General features: G+C 44.5%; 1 protein-coding gene across 1 annotated transcript in view; it reads left to right on the top strand.

Moving 5' to 3' along the window:
- The window catches only part of LOC109287349 (cilia- and flagella-associated protein 52-like), a 29,935-nt gene that overhangs the window by 2,471 nt on the left and 6,643 nt on the right, over nt 1-20,821 (top strand). The window contains exons 3-13 of the mRNA XM_019502338.1: nt 1,278-1,414; nt 2,495-2,623; nt 4,345-4,444; nt 4,903-5,019; nt 11,188-11,288; nt 12,916-13,086; nt 15,261-15,409; nt 15,867-16,012; nt 16,936-17,087; nt 17,539-17,641; nt 19,308-19,419. Coding sequence (XP_019357883.1) covers nt 1,278-1,414; nt 2,495-2,623; nt 4,345-4,444; nt 4,903-5,019; nt 11,188-11,288; nt 12,916-13,086; nt 15,261-15,409; nt 15,867-16,012; nt 16,936-17,087; nt 17,539-17,641; nt 19,308-19,419 — 1,417 coding nt within the window. The remainder of the gene's footprint in view (nt 1-1,277; nt 1,415-2,494; nt 2,624-4,344; nt 4,445-4,902; nt 5,020-11,187; nt 11,289-12,915; nt 13,087-15,260; nt 15,410-15,866; nt 16,013-16,935; nt 17,088-17,538; nt 17,642-19,307; nt 19,420-20,821) is intronic.

Below are 20,821 nucleotides of genomic sequence, written 5' to 3'. Positions count from 1 at the left end.
CTGCTCCCCCAGCATCCCTGAGTGCCCCCTGACATCTGCCCGCTCTCCCACCCCACCAGACTTACTGGCCAGACACTGCTCTCCAAGCTGCCAGCCTGCATTCCTGGCTGTATGCATGCTGCGGCTACACACATGCATGTAGCATTTATTGGTGACATTACTGACCATATCAGCCAAAAAAAAAAAACAATTGCCAATAATGTCAATTTTCCTTTAATTGGTGCTGATACCATATGGACTAATGTATTAGTGTACCTCTACGTTAAGCAATTTTGAAATCCCACTAGGCACCTATTTGCGTCTTCAGATGTCTAACAATTTTGAAAATCTCACCTTTGTGCTTCACTTTTGCCTATCCACAGGGTTTCAGTGAAGTTTAATACATTTGTTCTTTAAAAAGGGCAAGGAAGAGACTGGAGCATTATATACTACTAGCCAATTGCACATCATGAATGAAAGTGTTTCAGGGAGTGTTTACATGCCCCCCACTCCCTGTTCACCCTTTGGGGCTGGCCATGTAACCAGTCCCTCCACCACCTCCTCCTCTAGCCTCCGGCACAGCAGCTCCCTCTCCCGCCCCCCACCCGCCTCCGCCTCCTCTCACAGAGCAGCAGGGCTTCCCTCCACCTGAGAAAGCGGTGATGACAGCAATGACAGCTCCCTCTCCCCAGCCTGTCCACCACCACCGGCTCCTCCCATAGAGCAGCAGGGCTTCCCTCTGCCTGTGGTGGCAGCAGCTCCCTCCCCACTGCCTACCCTCCTGCCTCTTCCTGCAGAGCAGGCTTCCCTCCATTTGAGGAGGTGGCAGCAGCTCCTCCTTCCCTGCCGCCTGCCTCCATCTCCTCCCACGAAACAGCAGGGCTCCCACCTGCCTTCCTGAAGAGGCAGAGCCCCTGCAGCCAATCACTGCCGGCCCCCTTGGCAACGCATGCATAGTTGCCCAAAAGAATTACAGGCAGACCGACACACGGACAGACAGACTAAGCCCTTTATTATATTAGAATTTTAAAATATAATTCAAATGTTCTTTTAGCACTTGTTGGCCCTGTCATTACATTGACTTTAAAATCAAACACATTCATTAAAGTGACAAATTTGGTGTCTCTGAGTGGGACTGATCTGAACAGTACTTAAACCTCTGGAGCCTCGGGCTGGAAAGAAGGCTGCTTTTATGTTCTTTAGACTGACATCTTTGAATCGTGGTGCTTAGCTACAAAAGCACCAAAGTACATTCTGAATACTACTCTTGTTCTGACCCCTTGTTCTTTGGATCTCAGGCAGATATCATTTTGTGGGACTACGAGAAGAAAGAGCTGCTTGCCCGGCTGTCACTTCACAAGGGAAAAGTAGAAAAACTGGCCTTCTCTCCAAATGACCTTTATTTGGTGTCACTGGGAGGCCAGGATGATGGCAAGTAAGAAACTTTAAATATTGATTCTTCCTCCTTCCTGATTTGACTGGCCCTGTAAGGTGTGGGCCAGGTGAGAGAGAGACAGCTTCCATATTTGAGGATGAAACAAGCTGCTGGGCTCCAGCGCTTCACCCCCTTGTCCTGTTGTGCGTCTTGTTTCTAGTAAGCACCAAAAATCAAGGGGAGGCTAAGCTGGTGTCATTTACACCATCTCCCAGACTACACAGCACACACCATATTTTCTCACATATGCATGCCCTGGAATATTATATATGCCATGTTTTTCAAAGTCAGAATCAATGCAAAAAGATTTGTCCTTGTTTTAAGTAACTAAGTAGGTAAGGAGTTGAGCCTGCTCATTGTTCTGCTTCCTGTGGATCTGTAGATTTTACTTCTGGTTTCACCCTTAAATGGCAGAACCTGCTCTTACCATATTTCTCACATATACTCTCCACTTCAATCTCCAGCGGCTGGATTCTGGGAAAAGGGGGTGTGTTCTATTCAATAAAACATGGTATTTCAGAGTAAATTAGGCTTGAAAGCCTGACATATCACCACTGTCTGCACAGCCTTTGCTTACCCCCTGCTGCTGATGGCCATGTTCATCCATATCCAGGCACCCCAAACTCTGCAGCTGGCCACACCCCAGTAGCCCCACCCCCAATGTCCAGTACCCTGCCAGAGTACTGACAGGCTGGGTGAAACTGTTCCATTTGAGCCATATGTTTGACACCCTTGGGGTAGTGTCTTTATGGTGAGGACAGAATTAGACCCATCAAATCAATTTCTACTGATAACAGAAGACATGATTTGAATCATGAATCATGGTCATTAGATGCTGAGGGACAAGTGCCCATTAACTCATTAATCATTAAACTACTTTATGAAGAAGGGGCACGAATTGTAAGTACACATATCTATTAGATAAGATAACATGACTGAAAATTTCGCTTGGTTAAAATATCTGTAAAGTGACCCCAACACTTTATTCATCTAGGCTGGGAAGATGGTCAGACTCATTTTGATCTATGATGTTTTCAAGCCACTCAAATAAGCTGAAACCTAATCTCCTCTGTTTTGCAGTGTGGTCGTATGGAGCATAGCTAAGAGAGATGCCATCTGTGGCAGTCCTGCTTCAGCCCAAAGTGCTGGAAATGCTACTGTCCTGGCTTTTTCCAGATGCAGAGATGAGATGTTCGTTAGTGCTGGAAAGTAAGATTTTGTCTACACAAGGAGAAAAAAGTGCTTCTGAGGGACAAAAGTTCACAAACATATTTCTTTTTACAAAAACTGTTTATTTAGGTGGCAGGAAACTTAAGAAACAGCGTTAATGTTTTTCTTATTGCTTTGTAGGGGTCTTTAACTATCTCAGCTTGTCCCCAGGAGGTATTTCTGCTTGTTCTACACATAGGCGTAAGCTTTTAAAGCAGTATATGCAAGGAGCAGTGTGCAACTTTTGTGGCTGTTGGCAGGGGTTTGTACTCATTCCCCATATGTTCTTCCTAATGTTTACATGAGAAATGCAGTCAGCAAATGACTCTGAACAACAGCTTATTAATATAGGAATAGTGGCACCTTGCAAGTCAACAATTTATTTCTTACCTATACCAGCAGCAGCCTCTAGCCACTGGCTTGCAACAGTGTGAGAGCCCTTCAGTGCAAATCTGTCATTGCAGCAGGATGAATATATTATTACTTGTATCTGGCCTGGTTTTCAAAGATGCTGAAAGCCTGTAGCTTCTATTAAAATAAGTGGGATTTTTGGGTGCTCTTGAAAATCACGGCCATGACACCCAGAATTGCTAGATGTTTTACACAACATATTAAAAAAAGGGAGACAAAAGCATATTGAGAGTAAGATCTGTGGCCCAAATATTCTTGCTTGTCAGTCCATCCACATATCTTGTTGGTTCTAGTAGGTTTTTTTCCATTAGAAATTGAAACGGACTTTTTTGAATGATTGCTAAATGGGTCAAAAAAAAAAATGAACATGACAGGGGGAGAGATGGGTTGTGAATGGGACAAAATAAAGGACACCGTGAGAGGTGGGGTAAAGGAGAGAGTGTGGGGTAAAGGAAGAGAAAAGAGAAAGTGGCAGTCGTGTTTTAGTGGCACTCTTTTTTTGTTTTATCACTGTAAACACCTCACAACCCCATCCAAGCTCTTCAGTTATGTTCTCTGCTAGCAGGTAGAAATAGAGAATGAAACTGTATTTATGCCCTCTGTTACAATGTCTCAGCAGTAGAACAGTTCTAATTGATATCTTGTCTTATGTACTGGTACTGTGAAATAATTATAATAGTCGTACAATGAATGAGGCAGCAGCCTGTGGCAAAAACCCATAGCTGCTTATATACTTTAAGCCTGCATCATAACACATGATGGTAAGGAGACTGAATTAAGGCTGTAAATGCTGTCTAAATTCTGGCATTTCTTAAATTTTGAGTGCTTGACTTTTCAGCATTGATATTCTTTTAATATAATATTTTTGTGTAATAGATATGGTGGTGATATCTGGTTGCAGTGAAGTTGCAGTAATGAAAAGTTATTGGAATTGCCCTGGATAGTTTATTTTCCAATCTATTCAGAACTAAGAGAATGCACAAGGTCCCACCCATGTATGTGTAACTGGGGAAGGGAAGATACTGAGGTGGTTTGTCCCCATGACTACAGTATATACTTCTGCACTTTGGGGCTATTGTTGGCCAACCAGATGGAAGTCATCAGAAACTTATCTTACAGATACAATGGATTTTTTTTTTGTTTTCTTTTGTTTGTTTATCTGGAATTGTATCTTTTTTCCTTTTATATTAACAAGATGATAGACCCCAGGCAGAACATACTGAAGGTTTTTTGCAGCAGTGCATTATTCCAAGGTCTCAGAGATTTGTGCATGTATGAATTCAATTGTGATGTGTATTCTTTGGCTACAGTGGGACCATTCGAGTATGGGAACTGGATTTACTAAACAGAAAAATCAGGTCAACTGAATGCCAAACGGGGCAGCTCAAGAGAGTGATCACATGTATCATGGTAAGTTTCAGCAAAAGATGTATAGTTAGGCTGAGTATGTCTCAATAGACCTGTAGGTTATCCTAACCATTTGTAATGATGGTATGTTTATCAGTTGTAACACCATGATGAGTGTAAAAATATTAAACCTTGGAGACTGTACCCCATAATATTTTTCTCCAGCAAAGCAATGGTTTTTAGTGTTTTTGAAAAGAAGCAGGCCGACTTTTAGCCAGAAGTTCTGGCATGCAAAAAATTCTTTTTTTGTTCATAAGCATGATCAGGTTTTAGTTAGAAAAATGTCTTACCTTCAACAGAGATCTAGATCTGTTTGTGGTGCTGGACACAAACTTCATTTACACCAGTCCAAATGAAATCCTGGCAATACACTGACATGTAACCACTAATATATCACAGAGTTTCCCATGGTATAAATCTAGATAGCTGATCCTGCTTTCCTTATTTAAACCTTCCCCCAGATGGCAGATGATGATAGTTACTTCTATGTTGGGACTACAAGTGGTGACATCCTGAAACTGAATACAAAAAGCAAACTTATGAGTGACTATGGACCTATGAAGGACAAGTTCAGCCAGGTGAGTGGCAACCATGGGGTTGTGTTTTAACTTTTATTAACTCCAACAGATTCTCATGCAGTTTATTCCCCTGCCTCCCTTTCCCCTTCACTTCTTGTTAGTAAGTGAAAGTGGTACATTATTCCTTCCTCTAGGAGAGCCTCCACATATCTGACTCAGAAAACTAATCCCAGCTCTGTGCTATTGGTTCCTTATGAAGGGTATAGTTGGCACTGAGTTCAAAGACCTGGTTCAGATTCTGTTCTTTCTCAGTATATTCCCAGAGATGGGTTTTGCCCACAGCTCTTGTGCTATCACAGATTCTCTCTTATCAAATTCAATATAAGATAAAGATACAGGCAAACCAGGGTAAAAAAAAAAGCAAACACTCCTGATTTTGGCCATGCAGAATTAAAGCCCCAAGGGGATCTCCTTTCACAAACAAAAAGGAATTGCCTCATGCAGGTATTTCTTCCTCTCTGTTTAGCTCACTTGTTGCTTACTTCACCTGAAGTGTACAGTTATATTGAATAGAACCTAAAAAGTGGGGATAAGAAACTGGAAGACAACAGTTGTGGAACTGGCTGAATATTGGGCAGTATTTGGCTATTTGAATTTCTCCAAGTGGCATTCAGTGGGATTGGGTAGTTGATGTACCTGTCCTGGCAGCCACCACTCCACCTCTCTTGCTGGCTTGAAATTTCCTTTCTCCTTCTCTGCTATGCAGTTGGGAAAAGAGGAAAATAACCTTCCCTTAGGCATGGTGCCTATCGCTTTTCCTGTGCCCAATCAGGGAGGAGGAGAGCTTATTTCTTGAGACAACAGAATGCACTTTTTACTTGTCCAGTTTCTGGTAACCTCCAAGGCCTCTGGGAGTGGAGAAATAAGGCCAGCCTAATCTATCCCAGAAACTACTATAGGGCAAGGGGAAGAAGTATTATAGGTATTTCTACCAAATATTTGTCTGGGATAGCTTAGATAAGGATGATTCAGCCTTTAGCTGGGGGAGGAACTCGATGACCTTTTGAAGTTCCTTCCTTCCCCATTTTTCTAGGATTTCATGATTAGTAGCCACAAGTCTCAGTGTCCCCATTAAAGGTCAGAGCTGTGTAAGTGCTGAGCTTTGCGACCACAACCAGAGTTCAGATTCCACCTCAGAATTCCTCTTGGATCTCCTCAAGCACTTACCCCATCGCTTTATGAGGTACGTCATAATCCCCATGCATTCCAGTCCCACCCTTCAGTCTGTACTGGGGAGGAGTACGAGCCATAGTTCCTGCAGCACAGCAGGAAAGGTCTGCACCTCAAAGACATGCCACACTTTATGGAAGAACAAAAACAATAATGTTGCCCCTCTTGCTTACACAAGAAATAATCTAGACCTTTTCTATCCCAGGTGTGACGTTAAACCTTTCCTTAGTTCACATTACCACCCTCTGAAAAAAAAACCTCCTGGAGAGCTCAGCTTAGATTTTGGTCTACACTCTAAAAAGTCTTTTGAACTCTCACCCTGTGTCTGCATGGTTTCTCCAAGCAGAGAAACTCCATTTGTTTAGTAGCATCTGTAAAGCAGGTAAGAAGTGAGGTGTGTGACTGGCAAGGACAGTCTAAGAAATATTGGGAGTGTCTGCATTGGAGAAGTGTCTTTAAAAGAACTTGAAGGGGAAGACCTTAGTGTAGCAAAGAAGTCTGGAAGAGACTGCAATGGTACAGAAAGGAGAGGATCTCATTGAGGAGATGGACTGGCTTGATTTGGTTTGTGATTTTTCTTTGTAATCAGTATACTTCAAAGCAGTGGCCTTCTTTTTGTAAAAAGTAAATAATAAAAGATGATATTTAAACCCCTCCACCATGCTTTGCATTTCATCTGCAAAAGGATATAAAACAGTATTTATTGCATTATTAATATGAGCTGCTTGGCTTCATGAACAACACAAGTAGATTATACAGCTGTCTACTCATGATTCAGAGAAGAGCCTTGACAGGAAAAGAGCCCACTTACAAAGGCAGTGTTGAAATCAAATGCCAATATTGGCATGTCTAACAATGTGTTCTGACTATTTAAGGACGCTTAATTTTCACTATTTGTGGTATCAACTTCAGTCTCAAATTAGGGAAATTAAAACATGACACGCAGGAAACTTGAAGTAGTGTAGAGAGGGCCATAAAAGTGCAAATTTATTAGCAGATAGTCAAGAGCTGTAATTGTGTATGTTCTCCACAGTTACAGGTTTGATTTGTAGTGCCACCACCTGCTATAACTCTAAACTCAAAGGGCATTTGAAACTGAGCTTTTTTTACAGGAAGAGCTGTGCAGTAGTAGATCAAAAGCATAGTTGATGGGTCTCAGATAACGGGGGACTCAAAGAACGGCTGATGCTTCATAGGAAACTTTGAAAAACATTCTGTTTAGAAACAGTTCTGCTTCTGGATCATATTTTCTGATTTTCCTTCTTTGTTTTTGTTCTTTTGCTGAAAACATTTACATGAAAACAGGCTTTCTTCCTGCTGTTGTTCTCTAGGTGATGGTATAAAATCTGGTGTGTGAGACATTCCACAATTAGGCATGATGTCCATGATGTCAGAGTGCTGTGACATCAAGTGAGAGAAGCTACTGAAACCAATCAACACATTAGAAATAAACAAGTCTGTTTAGGCTAGATTGGGTTAGGTTAGAAATGTGTTTCCATGCAGATGTTTGCTTGTGCTTACAGCTATGCTAGATTGAATACATCCAATTTTGTCTGATTTTAGAGGCTAACCAATCCTCGTACTGGCTGGTACTGAGATGGTGGAATACTTGGGAGTCCTGGGTGCTAGAGGCACAAGCAACCCAGGTGGGACCTTGGCAAATATTGGACCATGAAAACTGAATGGGTGGAGAGACTTCAGCAGCCCCAATATTGCTACTGAGCTGACGCACAGGACTACAACATAGAACAGCTTACTAGTACTTTTTTGAACAAAAAGAAGCACAAATAATGTGACATAGATGGTTGTCTCTTTGGAGAGAATTTTAAAAAGTTTTCCACAAGACATAAGCAGGATTAGTATTAATACAAGTGATTCCATTCATCTGGGTAACTGGACAAAAGCAGTGTGTCCAAACTCAAACTATGTGCACTGTAATTTGTATTGTCTGGATTCTTCTCTTACAGCTTCCCACTAGGTTGTGAAAAATTATGAAAAATTAAAGTTCCCTTACTATTTCTGTCTCTAGCTGGGCTTCTCCTCACATCCATAACTAAACCTCAGTCCTCTCCAGGCTAAGGACTTGTGGGCTTGCTGTTTGGGAGTTGTGTTTACTCCTAAAAATCAAGTGTGGTTGAGCCAAGCCAATATTTGCCTCAGAGATGCATTGGGAATACCAGGAGTTGTAGATAGACAGTGCACGTATTGCCAACACCATTTGTTCAGGAGTCATGAAATGTGGTTCCCAAAAGTCAGGAGACCAACTACAAAAATCTTTCCTTTTAACCAGTAAATGTTGTGTTCTTTAAATTCCTTCTGGTTTTTGACCTTTAAAAAGTCATGTTTCCTTGCTGTCCATCACCAGTGGGCACACCTACAATATCTTTAATGAGCAGTAGATTAATTCTACTGCACAGTAGTGCACATGGCAAAAACCATGCAAATATGCTAATGCAGAGTAGTTTTAGTCTACTGTGCATTATGCATCAGAAAAAGCATGCGATTGTGCTAAATGTGCAGTAGGCTGCTGCACTGCATATTATTTCATACTTGATTATACAAGTACTAAAAATACAGTAGGGACTGCACATTGGTGGATGTGTAGACACACCCAGTGTGAAGGCTAGAAACGTTTTTATTTAAACAAAACCCAAGTTTCTCATAGAGAACTATTCTGACTTTCCAAAATACACAAAGTAAGATCTGATGAATACCTTGGGGGACAGCTGATTTCCTGTCTCCAGTTTGGTGCTTTAGCCAGTTCTTCCCATTCTCTGCCAGGGTAGTAGGGACCCTTGGTGGTCTAATGTGTCATCTCATATTGAAACCCTTTGCTGAGCAATTCCTGAGGGCCATGTGACAGGACCTGTGCCCAGAGGTGCTGTGGCACCCCCTGGTAGACATGTGGCTGCTGCTCAGTCCAATTACTCAGGCGGACTTTCCCTGTTATTTTGTCTGCCATATCTTGATGTTGCCCAAACAGTTTGGGAGACTGCCCCAAAGGCCCAGAGTGGGCCCATTCCACTGCCTACTTGCCCTTCAAACAATCTGTTGCAGCTCTTCTGGCCCTATTGGTGCCCTGGGACACCAGGCATCTTATGGACTGTGTTTGTGGTCTCCGTCTACCCCCTTAGCCATGCCCTTGCCTCTCAGATGGTATGTAGTATCAGGCCATCTGGCTCCACCACAACACTTAGCCCTCTCAGGCCTGAATGCCTCTGTTGGGCTTCAGCCTCCCTGGCCTGGTCCTTACCCTCCTGGGGGCTGGGCCTCTGGGGTCCCTGACCCAGGCAAAGCTCTAGTCCCCCCCCACCTGCCCCCAAGTCCATGATCCAGACCAGGCTCTAAGCTGGGTGCTCCTCAGGCACCCCTGTGGCCTCCATACCTCCCCCACAGCCACAGCTCAGTCCTCCAGTATAAAACTGAGACAAAATGCAAACCACGGCTTTCAATCAAAACCTCTCCCACTCCAGGTAAAAAGGTCTTGCCAGCCCTCCTTCCCTTGAGCTCTTGCCTCTCTGCTCTCAGGGTGTTTTGATGCTTGCCAGGATGTCTCCTGGAGCCGTTCCCTGCAATGCACCAGACCTGATTGAGTGCCTTCCTCCAGGTGCTGGGTTTATTTGCCCTGGAGCCCTGTCCCCTTTGGTCAGGTGACACCCCAGTCCCAGACACGGGTTTCTCCTTCCATCTAATGGGCAGCGTGGCCCTCATGCTGCAGCTTAGCCTGTCTGCATGCAACCTTTATCTGGTTGCCTGGAAATCTGCACTACTTCCCCAGGTAATTCCTGTGCCAGTAGCCTTGTCTCAGCTGCCTGCCTACCTAGACAGCTAGGGTAGCCTGCTCTGCCTTCCCCTTTTCAGTAATGTGCCTTGGGCTCCCTGCTACAGGCCCACTGAGACTGGCTCATTCTCCCCACCCTCCACACAAGGAAGAAGAAAATGGTTCTCTGGCACATTGGGAAGTAGGGTCCTGCAGAAAAAAAACTAATAGTTTTTGGGGAGACAGTTTGGGCTGAATTGTTTCAGTAGGGCAACAAGGATGGTCAGGGGTATGGAGGAGTTGTCATATGAGAAGAAACTAAATAGACTAGGAATTTTCATCTTAGAAAAAAGATACCTGAGGGGGAACATGATAGAGGTTTACAAAATAGTAAATGGTGCAGATGAAGTAAATAGAGATGTATTATTTACTGTCTCTCACAATGCTAGAATAAGGGGACAGAGGTGAAAGTATTGGGTAGTAGGCTTAAAAGTAACAACGACATGCTTTTTCACACACCAAGTAATTAACCTGTGGAATTTGTTGCCTCTGGAAGTTGTGGGGGCTGGTAGCTTCACCTAGTTCAAAGGGGACTAAGCCAATTCTTGGAGGAAAGGTATATTAATAGATATGGAGCATGGTAGACTGGGGTGCAGCCTCCAAATTAGAAGTTCCTAAACCTCTGGCTGCTGAACACTGCAATGGGGGAGAAGCAGGGGATGGGAAATTCTGGTCATGCTGTTTCCTCCCTCTCATCTCTGCTGCTGTGTGAGATGGGATACTGCGCTTGATGGACCTATGATCTGACCCAGTAAATGTCAGTTCTTATGTACTGACATTTACTGGGTCAGTAAACGGGTTACTAAAATGGGGGAAAAAAGCTTTGAAAGAATGAATTTAGTCACTAACAGAGAATGCTACAATAAGGTAAAGTTGTGTATGCATACTCTGTTCTACTACCTCTGTAGGCGCAATGCTATTGCTTCCTTGTTTATATGTTAACATTTTTACACTGACTTTTAATATACCTATATCTAATAAAGGCTTTCTCCATTTTCATTTTGAAGACACTACTTTTTACCTGGCACAGTGGAGGCATACTAATAGAGCAATATTTGAATGATGTAAGGACTGCCCCAGGGAGCATGGCAAAGACTCTGTTGTGCTGTTCAACACAGCTGCATCAATAAAGAGATGCCGCTTCAGTACAATTGTGTGTTAATCCTGTTTTCTCCTAGGGAGTCACAGCTTTGCTTTTGCTGAAGACAGGAGATTTAGTAGTCGGCACCGGAGGAGGGATTATAGCTCTCTTTAAAGGCTCAAACTACAAGTCAATCAAGTGAGTCTGTAGACTGAAGTAGCATAAGGATGTAGTGGTGCAGAGTGGCAATGTAATGGGGCAGTAATGTACACACTCCAGAGCACAGTCCAGATACCAGTTTTGATGTTTTTTAAGTAATAACAGAGAAATCTCATGTTTTTTGATTTTCTCAGCAAAAGTAGACACTGTTGAAAGGGCAATAAAATAAAGTAGACACTGGTTGAAATATAGAATCATAGAAATTAAGGGCTGGAAGGGACCTTAAAAGATCATTGAGTCCAACCCCTCTGCTCTGGGCAGGAATACTGTTGAGATCAAATGATCCCAGCAGGGTGTCTGTCCGGTCTCCTCTTGAAGACTCTACTGCATAGAGTTGTTCTATTCCTTTGCAAATGTTAATTTAAATACTCCTAGTTCATTTAAAATAATTTATATAGATGTCGATTTGTGTAGCTCCTCTGAAGTCAATGAAATTACACCATTTTACAACAGCTGAGGCTATGACCCTCGAAGTTAACAAGTAGTTGTAAGAGGACACTGGATTAAAAAAGGGCTTTGTCAATAGCTTTATAAGTGAGTGTATACAAATGTGTGCCTAATTACTTATGACCCTTCTACTGTGATTAGAGAACAGAATGATTGCTGGCATCATTCCCCACTATGTGATTTGTAGATTCATAGATGTTAGGGTCTGGAAGGGCCCTTACAAGATCATCAGATCCTGAGCAGGAAAGACTTCTGGGGTCAGATGACCCCAGCAAAGTGGGCATTAAGACACTTTTTGAAGATCCCCAGGGTGGGTGACTTTACCAACAGTCTGTTCCAGACTCTCAGCACTCAGCTTGTAAAGAAGTTACTCCTTATGTCCAATCTGAAGCGATCTTCAATCAGTTTGTGCCCATTGTTTCTTGTCTTCCCCAGGGGTGCCTTGGTGAACAGATATTCCCTCAGACCCTGATGTATGCCCGTAATATGTTTCTAGGCTGCCACCATGTCCCCTCTGAATCTTCTCTTCTCCAGGCTGAACAGTCCCATGCCTTTCAGCCTCTCCTCATATGACTTGCTCTCCAGACATCTAATCATGCGCATGGCCCTCCTTTGGACTCTTGAACTTCTCCACATCCTTCCTGAAGTGCAGCACCCAGAACTGGACGCAGTACTCCAGCTGTGGTCTCACCAAGGCTGAGTGGAGCAGGAGGATAACATCCTTAGTTTTGCAAGGATTGTGCACGCAGTTACTCATTTTGCATTGTTGGCATAGGCAACTTAGGTAGGCACTTCTGAAAGCTTAGCAATATATGGTTTAAACAGCCCAAAACATCTAAACTGCCTGGTATACTCTTGGGTAAATACTACTGAAGTGCACTTTAGTAAAAAAAAAATAGGCAAAGGTGTGTTATCTACAACCTGCTCCAAAGAAATGTGTGTATGTGCTTGTGCTTTTAGTCTGTGCTGTACTACGGATAACATGAAGTGCTAATGAATTTGACAGGAAATGGAGTGTTGGTCTTGACAAGGCTCCTGCCTTTTGTTATGGAGCATGGTGGGGGATGAAGGCAAAGTAGAAGCCAAATACAAGAGGAGGGGAGGAAGAAGAATATAAGAAAAACCAGAATCAGGTCCAACTTCTGTTTTATTTTAACAGGAAAATTCAGGTCCAAGGTGGTGTCACTTCCTTGACACTCAGAGGTCAAGGTCATCAGTTCTTTGCAGGAACAGAAGAGTCCCAGATTTACCGAATTAACTTCGCTGAGTTTAAAGAGAAATGCATTGCCACCTGTCATAACGAAGCAATTAATGACATCATTTTTCCCCTGTAAGGATAAGTAAAGGAGAGCCTTTTTACCCTTGAAAAATGAGGTGTGGGGAGGATGGGAGGAGGTGGAGATACTTGTACAACACTTTTTAGCCAGGCGACTCCCAAAGTCTCATAGAATGTACATTCTGACTTGCATGTAGGAGTCACTTCATCCAGCATTTCAGTGCAGCCAGGTTAGTTGCTGAATTAGAAAGCTGTTCAGGAAGTGACAAATAAGTAATGGATCAAACCTCCAGGAAGAATTTTAAACTGAAGCACTGTAATTACACAAATTTGTGTAACAGCAGTGTTAACACCCTACACCAGGGGTAGACAAGTTTTTCCAGATGCAAGCCAGAATTACTTACCCTGTGTAAGAAAGAAGGGCGAGTGCTAGGACCCAGCTGCTGCTAACACTTGTCTCTATGGCAGCATGGAAACATAGCCCACAGCCAAAGCCCCCTGCCACTGAGTTCCCACATTTGCAAGCTGGATCCAAAGGTTTTGCACGCTGGATCCAGCCCCCCAGGCTGTAGTTTACCAACCCTTGCCCTATACCATACTCTTGGGGAAAATGCCATGACTCCTAAGCCAGGAGATCCTTCAGTAATCCATATCTTAGCATGCAATGCATCTTTCAATGTTTCTTGCATTTATTGTCTTAAGTGGTACTGATACTTGCAGATACGGCAGACAAGGTTCTTTAGGTAAATATGATATCTTTTATTAGACCAACTAGATAGTTGGAAAAATTATTCTTTCTGGTACAAACACCCTTTTCAGGCACAGGGAGAGTTGTTTCTTTGTGTTCTTTCCTAGGTAGAATGGAAGCCAGTATGCAAAATACTGGTTTGAAAATGCAAAAGCGTGGCAGGCGGGGGGATCAGAAGCCCTGTGAGACAATAGGTGAGAGAAGGGTAGGGTTGGGGAGGAAAGGGGGAAGAATATTGCAGACAGGTTACCTGGGGTTATCAGATGGTAGGCAGGTTATAATGTGCCATAGAGTCAATGTCTGTCATATTTAGTCCATGATTTTTTGTATTGAGTAGATTTTTGAAGTTAAGTTTGTAGGCTCATCTATGAAAGGTATTTTGTAAATTCCCTGAGAGATTAGAGATTCACCAACCTCATCACCAGAAGCAAAATTCATATGGCCCAAAGCACATTGAATGGATCTAGACCATACTGGGGGAAAAAATATAAAATCTTCCAACACATTTCCACCATTTCCACAGTAACTATACCCATAACAGAACCATCACCATTCCCGGATCTTATACTTGCACCTCCAGAAATGTAATATATCTCATCCAGTGCACCAGATGCCCTGATGGAAAATATGTGGGAGAAACCAAACAACAACTGCATACCAGAATGAATGCACGTCGAAAATCTATCAAAGACGAAAATACACAACTACTTGTGGGTGCCCACATCTCACAAAACAACCAGTCTCTCTCCAATTTCTCAATTCTAATCCTCAAAGAGAATTTACAAAACACCTTTCGTAGACAAGCCTAGGAACTTAACTTCATCAACCTACTGGATACAAAAAATCATGGACTATATATACATATGATGTATATAAATATATATATATGAATGGGCATTCATTCCATCCAGGAAGAGCACACACCAACTGCAGATGCTTTCAGCCTGACACAGGGCATTTATACTCAAAAGCTTGCTAAGAAGAATTTTTCCGACTATTTGAGTTGGTCTAATAAAAGACATCACATTTACCTAAAGAACCTTGTCTACCAATGTCAGCTATAACCAACAACCCTTGCAGATGTGGCTGCATTCACGATCTCTAATCCAAAACTTTGAACATCATCTAATATATCATCTAATATCCAAGTAACACAGCTGTTGAAAGTGATTTTATTGGGTCCATGGGCATCGCTTACAGTTTTGTGTTTGACAATGTCACATGTTATATTACACTGTTGTAGTGTCTTAAGTTAAACTTTCCCATAAATTGTTCCATCCGAAAAGGTGAACTTGTCACAAAGTTAAGAGTACAGAATGAAAATTGTCTTTCATCATTAACTGTGGTATCCCCTACAGAGAAGACTACAGTTAAACATCAGAAACAAAGAACACCTAGCTGTAATGGGGAAATGAAGATCTAATAAGGATGCATCTAACTGTGACTACCCCTCACTAACTTGCTTCTCTGCCTTACATAGGGGAACTTCTGACTTGTTTGCTACCTGCTCCAAGAGTGACATCCGTGTGTGGCACACCCCAGAAAACAGGGAGCTTTTACGAATCACTATCCCCAATATGACTTGCCATGCCATTGAATTCATGAGGGATGGCAAAAGCATTATTTCAGGTAACGGTCAGAGACCTCTGTATTTAGCTTCAGTCCCAAACTGTTCTCGGATGTTAATAAACATAGTTAGAATAGAATGGGGGAGGGCCAAAGACTCAACTTGTTTGATTCATCCCACTGGCCAAAAGGCATTTCAGCTGTAGAGATCCTCAGGCACAGCAGAAGTGATGTGTGAGGGAAACAAGATCTGGGGAGCCAGAAGAGGATATGAACTCTAGCATGTTATAGAGCCCAGCTTCACAGTAATTCATACCAAAGTCAGCTGAGGGATGTTGAGGCCATGGTGATGGAGAACCATTTATACAGATCCACTAGCATTGCCTTCTGCAGAGTAAGAGCACAGGATCCACTGCAATTCAGTTCTTGAGAGTGGCAGTGTAGAGGAGGACCCTAGGGAGGGTACAGTAGTATGAAGGATGTTGTTCTGCCATGATTCATTGTTTTTTTATTGCATCAGCTTGGAATGATGGGAAAATCCGTGCCTTCACACCAGAGACTGGTCGATTGATGTATGTGATTGACAATGCGCATAGTTTGGGAGTCACAGCCATCGCTGCTACAAGTGATTGTAAAAGGATCATCAGTGGAGGAGGTGAAGGGCAGGTAATGCAGTGAAATAGCTGTGCTTTCATAACTATAGCTGGTAACAACCTTTAACGAGCCAGTCAGAATTTGAACAGGTGGGTTGGGCATGTTTAGCACCATCCCTTCCTGGGAACACAGGGACAGCTGTATTGACATATTCAGAGGGTTAGATTTTAACAGCATCCCAGTGTTTTCAAAGGGCTGATCTTCTTCACCTTTATAGCTACATTGATTTTAGTGTGTCTTAAACATCTCAGTACCATTGAAAATATGGCCCCTAGTCTTTCTGTGCCTCAGTTTCCCACCAGCACAAGTACTAGAAAAAATTAAAGCTAGAAGGATGGTCCGATAACAGCAGGGAGTATATACATCACTCAAGCAAAAAGGCAATCTGAAATGTTAATACTTCCATCAAAATCAATAATCCAAACCCTAAGGCTGCAACTTTCAGAGAGATTTGGAAGTTCATTTTCCATTACTTAATGGGAATTTGGCAGCTCTCCAAAACACAACTTTAGAGCACAAAAGGACAAAATTCTGCTCCTTTGAACTTAATAGCTAAACTGAGGTCTACTTCATTTTCAGTATGATTTGATTTCACAGTGCTCTTATGAAGCATCATAGGTACTGTATCAGTCTTTCCTGATTTGTCGAGGATAAACTGAGGCACAGTTAAGTAATTGCTGAAAGTCAAGCCCTGGGATTAAAGCTCAAGAATTGCTTTCCTGAATTCAGTCGACTACACTGCTGAGACCTGAATTCAGGATTTGGGGTCAGATCCAACAATAACTTTAAAGAAAGTGGAAAAAATGCAGTATTTCATTCAGCTTCAGCAAATCTTAAAAGAGATGCACAGAACCCAGAGATCAAAAGTGTCTTTTGAGCTAGTTGTAGCTCAATAAGAAGAAGGCCTTACAATGTTGTTTACTGGTGGCTTTCAGGTGAGGGTGTGGGAAATTGGCCAGAACACACGCAAGCTAGGAGGAGTTTTGAAGGAGCACATCTCTGCTGTGTCTTGCATTAAGATTAAGAAGAACAACCTGGAGTGTATCACAGCCAGCCTCGATGGAACATGCATCATCTGGGATCTCGTGTAAGGAAATGACCCTTATTCAGCAGTTTAGCCCTTCTCAACTATGGCATGCATAGAAAAGAAGAGGGTGTTCTTGTGAAGGTCTTGGTAGAAGACACCACCCAGCTAGTGTATCCTAAAGATACAAGCTCTCCCCTAGACATGCTGTCCTGAAATGAAAGCTTTTTCCCACTGTGATACCCATCCCTGCTTTATACATCAATTTCTTATGAACCAGTCACAGTAGGGAATAGAACAGACAGGAGGAATAGCTTAGGGAGAGTAGGTATGCTGCTTAGTTCATTTGTGTTCCAAAATGAAACAGGCTTCAGAAAACTCCAATCTCAGACTAAATTATGTCATTGTCTGAGCAAAGGAGATGTCTGCTGTGCACAGGAGATGAAGTTAGCTCTGGCAGAGTGATCAATTTGGATAAATCTCTGACTCAAGCTGCTTTGGGGGTATTTTCTAGACGTCTTATAAGGAATCAGATGATCCTGGCCCACACTTTGTTCCAGTGTGTTTGTTACCATCCTGAAGAGTTCCAGATAATCACAAGTGGAACAGACAGAAATGTAAGTAAAACCACAGGAAGTCAGCTTGAAGTAACTCAGAGACCCAAGGGCATGGCAGCAAGTTTTGTCATTGACTGGGGGGTCCAGCTTCCAATCAGAATCAAGCCAGACCAGGAGCATAAAGATGGGTAAGTAGGTAGGGCATGAGCCTTAGGTACTGCCTAAGGAAAGAGGGGTGTGGCAGGCCAGTAGGGGTGCTCCTCCCACCCTCCTCACTGCACCCAACCAAATACCAAGCCTCAAGTGCCTCCCCTGGGGTGCCTACATCTGATTGACCCCCTTCCTGGAGCACACCCGCAAGCCTGGGGTAACTGCTGCCACCACCCAGGGTCTGGTCTTTGTTCGGGTTCTGTGCCCCCCAGGGTACACAGGCCTGGTAGATCTTGAGGGTGCTTAACCCACCATGAGATCTTGGGGTGCTTCCTTTAGCCTGAAGCACAGACTAAAGCAAAGGGAGCAAAAAGGCTTGCCCAATCCCTCTCAAACATTTACTGCCAGGCTTGCTATGATAGATAGCTTTATTGATTGGAGGGGGAGGTCATAAGGAAGGAATACAAGTTAAAAGGAACCTTGAAGAAAAATAGCCTTGAGCTAAACAGTGTAAGAGACTCTTTGACCTTTTTAGCATGCGTCTAGAACACTTAGATCTAACTTACTGGCGACCACTTAGATAAATTACAGCAATGTTCAGAGGATTTTGGAGTTACACAGCTTCAGCCTGATTCAGTGACCAGAAGATGCCTCTGTCCCTGTACCCCAAGATGGAGGGACCCTGTTTATAACCTTTCTGACCTCACCACCTGGGCCCAGTTAGGGACAGGTGTTATTTGATGCCGACCAATCAATTTGAAAAGCATCAGCGTTACCTGTCAGAGGTACATTAGGTTAAGTCTAGCCCCCATGTCATGAGGTCAGAACTCAGAACAATAGAGAGGCTAGATCCACCCCCTTGTACCTGAGCCAGGTCACGTACTCAGTAACCTGGGGCAACCAGGTTGACAGACATGTGAGAGGACAAAGAAAAAGGAAAAGGAAAAAAAAAACCTAACAGAGGGGCTAAAGCCACTGGCCCTAGAGGTTTTTTGTCACAAGAGGTGCTATGTATGTGTGTGCATGTGTGCATGAGTGCATGCATGTATGTAAGAGTGGGCATTCTGGGAAGCGTAGCTCCTGCTGCTGAGGAAATATGTCATCTCTTCTTTTTTGCTACCAAAAAATAGCGTCTTTTTGGTTGCTCAACATACATGTTGGTGGCAAAAAAATGAGGTGACATCTCCCCTCAGCAGCAGCAAACTCCAGCTGCTGCTCCTGTACCACCACCACTGTTCTGTCCTCCCAGCTGCTAAAGCCTCCAGAGTCAGAGCCAGAGGAACTGCAACGATGCTGCAGGGGAAGGGCAAAGGCAGGGTGGAGGGGAGGGAGGATTGGCCAGGGTGCAGTACTAGCCGGTTACACCTCTGAGCCAGGCTGTGATCATGGCAGGCCTTGCCAACCAACATAGCCTTCCTTTAGGAAAATAGGGCCCATTAGGTAAAACAGACACTGGGTCCCACACTTTACTTATGATTTATGTAATGTGGACAGTGCTAAACATGTCTTCCAGAAGCAATTGAAATCATCATGCTAATTCTGTATAACTGAACTTCCTTGCTGGTCTGGTTTCTAGATTGGATGGTGGGAGGTATTTGATGGTTCTGTGATCAGAGAACTGGAAGGCTCTGTGAAAGGTTCCATTAATGGGATGGACATTACATCTGATGGGACTCACTTTGTTACAGGTATGTGGATGAGAAGAATGTTAATAAAAAACTAGCAAATTGCCTGTCATAAATGATGGGGCTGGGGGGCAGGCAGCGATGGAGTGCCACCACCCAGCGTCCCGTGGTGCTGCTTCTCCACCTCTGGCCTCCTGCACCCCCCCTACCCCCCATATCTGGCCCTGTGGGCCCCCCCTGCCTTTCCCAGTGTGCCCCCATGTGCCCTCCCCACCCCTTGCTGCTCCACCCCACACCGCCAAGAAAAGCAGGGGGAGGGGCGCTTGCATGCAGTGGTGGCCATCGACACGCAATTCTCCGTGTAGCTGCCGGTCCATGTCTGGCAGCACGCAACATCCCCCCCCTTGCCTCCCTGCTCCCTCTCCCTGTTGCCTCCCCCTCTCTTCCATTTGTTGTTGGAGCTGGGTGGCGGCCGTGGTGGCAGCAGGGGAAGGGAGCATTGCAGCTGGGGGGTGCTGCCACAGAAGCCCCCACCCCATCTCACTCCCATCTCTCTCTCCCTTCCTCCCCTCTCACCTGCCTCCTCCCTCTCTCTGCTGGGAGGGAGGGGAGGGACAGAATGCTGCTACCTACCATCCTGCACCACCTGCCAGAAGCCGGACAGGGGGGAAGGTTGCCCCACCATCCTGCTCCCAGCACTCCGTGCTGCCACCACATCCAAGGGGCGGCCTGGCCCTCCCCCCTGCCACCCCCGGCTCTGCTCTCTGGAGGCGGCAGCGGCATGAGGTGCTGGAAGTGTGGCACTGGCCTCTCTCCCCTCCCCCACCTTCCATCCCCTCTGTCATGGCAATGCTCCGCTGTGCCAGTCCATCCCCATCAGCCTGTCTGCCAGGGATGGAGTGCTGCCATGATAGTGGGGATGAAGATGGCCAGTGTCGCCACCGCCTCCTTCAAGGAGCAGGGAAGTGGGGGGCAAGACCACCCCTTGGATGCAGAAGGAAGACCAGAGTGGGGGGGGCAAGGCCAGTGCTGCACCACCAGCACCCCATACCACCGCCACCTCCAAGGAGCAGGGCCAGGGGAGGGGAGCCAAGGCCACCCGTTGGATGCAGCGGCAAGGCCAGAGTGGAGGTTGAAGCCAGCGCTGCACTGTCAGCACCCCATGCCGCCGCTGCCTCCAGGGAACAGGGCCCAGGAGGGGGAGGGGGGCGGGGGCAGACCAGCAGTGCTCCGGCCCCTTAGTCCCTATTGTCATGGTGCCACTCTGCTGTGTGTGTCTGTCCCTGCAGAGCACTCAGGTGGTTTCAGTGAGCATTATGATTGGCTGCCAAGACAACCAAGCAGAGCGCTCATAAAGCTACGGACAGACAGACTAAGGTTTTTATTATATTAGAGCTAGCAAAATGCCCATCCTGAATGATGCGGGGGGAGAGAAGCAGTCATGGAAACCCACGTACGACTCCAG

This window comes from Gavialis gangeticus, unplaced genomic scaffold, assembly GCF_001723915.1.
Source record: "Gavialis gangeticus isolate Ggan-Ray unplaced genomic scaffold, GavGan_comp1, whole genome shotgun sequence".
NCBI lineage: Eukaryota > Metazoa > Chordata > Crocodylia > Gavialidae > Gavialis > Gavialis gangeticus.
The sequence above is the reverse complement of the archived record's forward strand: the minus strand, read 5'-3'. Positions and strand labels throughout refer to the sequence as shown.